The 6,000-nt window shown below is 44.4% G+C and overlaps 1 protein-coding gene across 6 annotated transcripts in view; it reads left to right on the top strand.

Moving 5' to 3' along the window:
• The first annotated feature begins 2,810 nt into the window (after window positions 1–2,810).
• ACBD6 (acyl-CoA binding domain containing 6) overlaps window positions 2,811–6,000 on the top strand; it is a 236,353-nt gene continuing 233,163 nt past the window's right edge. For 3 of the 6 annotated variants that reach the window (XR_010117664.1, XR_010117663.1, XM_063627554.1), the window contains exon 1: window positions 2,845–3,664. Coding sequence is in view for 4 of the 6 variants with exons in the window: in XM_063627554.1 (XP_063483624.1) it covers window positions 3,443–3,664 (222 nt within the window). In the remaining 2 variants the exon portion in view is untranslated. Of the gene's footprint in view, window positions 3,665–6,000 lie in introns of all 6 variants that reach the window. The other 3 variants (XM_055255277.2, XM_055255275.2, XM_055255276.2) reach the window with 2 other exon arrangements.

The raw sequence follows: 6,000 nt of genomic DNA, 5'->3' as shown, positions 1-6,000 counted from the left end.
TTTGTATTTTTAGTAGAGACAGGGTTTCACCATGTTGGCCAGGCTGGTCTCAAACTCCTGACCTCAGATGATCCACCCGTCTCGGCCCCGCAAAGTGCTGGGATTACAGGCGTGAGCCACTGTGTGCCTGGCCTTGGGGTTTTATACATTGGCTTACTTCTGGGGTCTTGCATTACTTCTCCCCGATTCTTCCCTTGGGGTGGGCTGTCTGCATGCGCATGCTTGAGCCCACTCTCCACACTCCTGAGATCTTATCGGGAAGCTGCTGATCACTAGTTTCAGGTGTTTTCTATCAGGAGCCTGCTGTTCCCTGGCGCCAGCTGTGATCAATTATTATTTTAGTGAGACAGTTAACAACCGCTTGACCATCACCCGATGGTTGTCCGACATTCCTGATATGTGTGTGTGGTGGGGAGCCCTCTCTCGCCCTGCTCATTCCTGACCAGCTACCCACTGTAACAAGATTGAGATCTTGGGCATCGCAGTCTTATCTATAGGGAAGTGACTAGCATGAGAATAAAGCTGCAATTTTAAAGAAGTAGTAGTTATTTGTTTGGGCCAAGAAAAAGGTGTTGCATTTTGCAGTCAGTAAAGTGAGCTTTTTGTCTGTGCTTAGAAAAGCTTAATGAAGTGGTTTGCTTTGTATCATTGTATCATGATTTCAGAGTGACCTTGTCTGCGGTTGCTATTTTGTGAGATTATTTCTATCCAATAGGAGAATAACAAGGCCTAGCTGTGAGTGCCAGGCCAGCTTCTCAATGTTAAGGACTCTTTCCTTTTTTTTTCTTACATGTTAGTTTTATAATACATCATTCAAATATAATATAAAGTACATAAATTATAAATGAATTTTCATAAAGTGAACACATCAGTGTACTAATGTTCGGCTTAAGAAACAACATATCCAACTTCCAGAAGTCCCCTTCATGCACCCTTCAGATCACTAACCCTGAGGTTACCCACTATCCTGAGTCTAACACCACAGATTAGTTTTGCCTGATTTTGAATTTTTTGTGACTACAAACATACAATACGTACTTTTTTGAGTATAGGCTTCCTGGATACATTATGTTTAAGATTCATTCATGTTGTTCTGTGTCATTGTAATTAGTTCATTCTCACTGATGAATAGTATTCCATCATATAAACACACCAGTTTATCTCCATTCTAGTGTTGATGGACATTCGGGAGCTTCCAGTTTGGAGCAATTAGGAATTAGTTCATAGTGCTGCTATGAATGTTCTCGTACATGTTTTTGGTGAATGCCATGTATATATTCCCACTGGGGAGGAGTCAAATTGTTGTATATTTATGTTCAGCTTTAGTAGACAGTGCCAAACATTTTTCCACAGTGATTGTACCAATTTATGCTCACAGCAGCATTGTAAAGGAATTCTGGTTGCTCTCTTTCCTATGTTATGTAAACTCTTCCAGAATACAGAAAAAGAGGAAAACTTCTAAATGCATTCTACAAGGATTCTATTACCTTGATATAAAATTGAGAAAGTATAGAAAAGGAAAACTATAGGTTAATGACATCTTTAAATGGAGCTGTAAAGATAATAAAAATATTAGCAAACTCAACCTACAAATTGTTTTAAAAAACAACCAAACCAGGACCATAATGGGTTTATTCCAGGAACAGAAGTAATGCTCAAAACTAGGAGGTTTTGAAATAATGCATATTAATTTATCAATGTTAGCTATTATATAATTCATTAAATCCCAAATTTATTTTTGTTAATATAATTCATTAAAATAGAAACTGTTAATATAATTCCTTTCGAAGACTAGAGGAGAAAAGCAGATAATCTCCAAAGATGCCAAAAAAGCCGTTGATAATATTCAATTCTCACTTTAATAAAAATTCTAGAAACAGAAAGATATAAAAGTCCATGTTATCTCTCCTTCAGTCTATTTGTCGGGTTCATCATCCATTATTACCCCACATGCAAGCTAACTTCTTTTTCCTTGCTCCTCCATTTGCTAGCTCTGCAGCCTTTGACAAGTTACTTAACCACTCTGTGCTGATTTCCTATGTGTAAAATAAGAGTACCTACCTTATGTTATAATGATCAAGTCCTCAATACATTATTCTTAATCACTTTTTAATTGCAAGAATTTGGTCATTAAACATTCCTTTGACTGGATTGCGAGCACCTTGACAGCAGGCACTAACAGTGGAAATTTCTGGAGACTTAGGGAATGTTTGTTGAATCCTGATGCAAGTTTTCTCACCTTCCTGTGTTCTCTCATTGCTTCCTCATCCTGTCCAGCCGTCCGTCCACCCGTCGCAAGCCTAACCCCAGTCAATAACCACTGTTTACAACACTTTCTTTGTACCCTTCTTATAGTGCTTATTACATTGTTTTGAATACTAAATGAATATATAGTGCGTCGTTGTGTTTAACAGGACATAACCACTCATAATGTTACAGTTAAAAAAAAAAATAAGTTTTGTACATTCCTCTAGGGCAGAACTGTGCCGTACTTCTGGTTTCACTGTATAGTGTCTACAAAGCACAGTGTCAAACGCAGAGCTCGGGATGAGAACTGGGCTAAGGCGCGCCCCGCACTCCCCAAACCCTATTATTCAGGGCCCGGAGAGGTGCGGGCTCCGAAGGTGTGGAGAGCGAAACACGCAGAGCAGTGATTCCACTCATCGGTCACACAGTAAGGCGGGACAGCCCCATCTTGCAGTTTTTCATCATTCAACACAGAGCCCAACGCGCCCGCAACAGATCCGCGCGCAGGGCTGTTTGGGGGCGCTTGGGGCGCACAATCTGGGGCAGGCGGAACCTTAGTCCTTAGTCCCGCGTTTCCCGCGACTCCGCTCTCACCGCTACACTACCACACAGATGGCCTCCTTCCCTCACCCCCGGGGGCCCATCCCGGTGGCGGGCTCCGGAGTTCGGGACTGCTAATTTCAGCGAAACGATTAAAACACGCCCCTACAGCTGACGGCACTTTCTCTCCTCCGGCAGGGAAGGACGTCCAGCGTAGCGTCGCCCACGCTTCCCCCGCCGGCGCAGAGCAGGCCTCACAGAAGCGCACGCCGCCGGCACGCACGCCGCCCCGCCCCCATGGCCCAGCGCCAACCGCGCCCCGTGCTCGCCTGCATCCCCGCTTCACTGGCCCTCGACCCCCGTTCCGTTGGAGGGGCCTGAGGCGAGCCTGAGCGCGCTGTTGGCCGGAGGGAAACCGGAGGAGACCGGGTCGGCTGGGCAGAGCGGCAGAGGGTCGAGGAGCCTGCTCTGCACGCCCAGGGAGTAGAAGTGGGCAGGGAGCAGGGTTACGTGAGGGAGCGCGCCGCGACTGAGCTTGGGTCCGACTGGAGCTCAGGCTTGGGACCTTGACTGGTGGGCCAGGCCTCCAAGCCGGCCTTACACCCCATCCAAGGAGGACAGACCGGACACAGAGGGACGGAGCGAGCAAGGAGACATGGCTTCATCATTCCTGCCCGCGGGGGCCACCACCGGCGACAGCGGTGGAGAGCTGAGCTCAGGGGACGACTCCGGGGAGGTGGAGTTCCCCCATAGCCCTGAGATCGAGGAGACCAGTTGCCTGGCCGAGCTGTTTGAGAAGGCTGCCGCGCACCTGCAAGGCCTGATTCAGGTGGCCAGCAGGGAGCAGCTCTTGTACCTGTATGCCAGGTACAAACAGGTAAAGTAGCAGGGAAAAAGGGTGGTTGCGGGAGAAAGACGCGGAGCCTTCTCCCTCAACAACTGATAGCAAACATGTGTGGTTAATAGGTGTAATGAAGCTTGTGTATGTGTATTTTGTTTTGTTTTTTTGACCATCTGCTGGGGGTGAGCATCATCCTGAAAGTGGAAAAGATGTTTGCTTTCCTAGGAGTGATGTTTATTTAGCTGAACACTGTTTTTCTGTTTTTTTCTCTGACTTATTCAGTGATCTTGCATTTTACCGGCCCAAGAACCTTTACAAAATGAGGATAAAATAAGATTTATCATTCATTTACTCTTTCCAAAGGGCCACATGGAAGTAAATATGGTAAAGTTAATAAAACTATATAGAGATCCAAAAAGATAATAGGATTGTAATAATGTGATGCGGGGCTGGGCGTGGTTGTGCACGGCTGTAATCCCAGCACTTTGGGAGGCCGAGGCGGGCGGATCACCTGAGGTCGAGAGTTCGAGACCAGCCTGACCAACATGGAGAAACTCCGTCTGTACTAAATTAGCCGGGCGTGGCGGCGCATGCCTGTAATCCCAGCTACTCGGGAGGCTGAGGAGGCGGAGGTTTCGGTGAGCGAAGATTGCGCGCCATTGCACTCCAGCCTGGGCAACAAGAGCGAAACTCCACCTCAAATAATAATGTGATGCAATGCAAAATGCAGTATTACAACTTTTATTGTGATTTTTATAAAATCCTAAATATCTTTGATTTATGTTTTCGTTGAATATGTCTTCCTTTCTGTTTGCTACAATCTAAAAATTTTAGAGCTATGAACACCAGGTGAAATAATGCCCTTCTTTTACAGTAAAGGAAACTGAAGGCCATAGAGAGTAGGCACCTTGCCTAGGGTCATACAGATACATCAGTCAGAACTGGACTGTAGCTCCTGACTCAGTCTAAGACTGTGAACTTTACCTGCAAATAGGAAGGTGTATAGACATGTTTAATTTATAATTCAGGGTGACATTGGTTGGTACCAGAAGGAAAATAATTGCTTTATCATAAGCAACACATATTTGTTCAGCAGCTTTTATGTGCAAGACACTTGGGTATAATGCGTACAGAGAATGCAGAGAAGCAAAAACATCACGACACTTTGCAGAGAAGCAAAAACATCATGACACTCACTTTTTTTTTTTTTGCAGAGTTTTTTTTTGTTGTTTTTTTTTTTTTTGCAGAGAATCTGGGTTTTGCCACTGGTTTCCCAGGCTGGTCTTGAACTCCTGAGCTCAGGCGATCCACCTGCCCAAAGTGCTGGGATTACAGGCATGAGCCACTTCACCTGGCTGACACTTGCTTTTTGTTTTTTTTTGTTTTTGTTTTTTTTTAATGTGGAGTTTCGCTCCTATTGCCCAGGCTGGAGTGCAGTGGCTGGATCTTAGCTCACTGCAACCTCTACCTCCCTGGTTCAAGCGATTGTCCTGTCCCAGCCTCCCGAGTAGCTGGGATTACAGGTGCCTGCCACCATGCCCGACTAATTTTTTGTATTTTTAGAAGAGACGGGGTTTCATCATGTTCGCCAGGCTGGTCTTGAACTTCTGACCTTAGGTGATCTGCCTGCCTCGGCCTCCCAAAGTGCTGGGATTACAGGTGTGAGCCACCGCGCCCGGCCGACATTTGCTTTAAGAGACCTAACAAAGTACTTGAGGAGTCTAGGTTTGAACACACCTGAAAAATTGCTGACAAGTTCAGGAAAATTACAGCTCTTTGGAACACTGGAGGAAAGGAAATTCTGGATAATAGAATTTTAGTAGTCTATTTTAATAAAACAAAATAGTCTATTTTGTTTTATTAAAAATGTGTAACGTTTTTTTCTTTTTGCCTCTTGACATAGTTACATATTTTCCCCTGTATTTGTTAAAGGAAAAATAAGTTGGGGGAGAGGTCCTGCTGTATTTTTTTTTTTTTTTTTTTTAACTAAAAAAGTTTTTTTAGAGACAGGATCTTGTTTTGTTGCTCAGGCTGGAGGGCAATTACACACTCATAGCTCACTGCAGCATTGAAGCTTCTGGCTTCAAGCGATCCTCCTGCTTAAGCCTCCTGAAGTACTGTTATTACAGACATGATCCCCCATGCCCAGCCCCACTGTGTTCTTAAACTGGATGTACCGAGTAAAAATGAACCTTGTTTTGAAGGTTGATGGTCATTATTATGAATATCAGTTAATGTGACCTGAGAGATAAAGCTGTAGGAACAAATGGTGTAAATTATAGTGTTGAATGAAAATTACCTCCAAATTGGCCTTGGAATTAGCTTTCTTGGAAAAGTTGTAGATATCTGTTTTCTCTTTGGTCATTTGTTAT

The sequence above is a fragment of the Symphalangus syndactylus genome, chromosome 12, assembly GCF_028878055.3.
Source record: "Symphalangus syndactylus isolate Jambi chromosome 12, NHGRI_mSymSyn1-v2.1_pri, whole genome shotgun sequence".
Classification (NCBI taxonomy): domain Eukaryota; kingdom Metazoa; phylum Chordata; class Mammalia; order Primates; family Hylobatidae; genus Symphalangus; species Symphalangus syndactylus.
The sequence above is the reverse complement of the archived record's forward strand: the minus strand, read 5'-3'. Positions and strand labels throughout refer to the sequence as shown.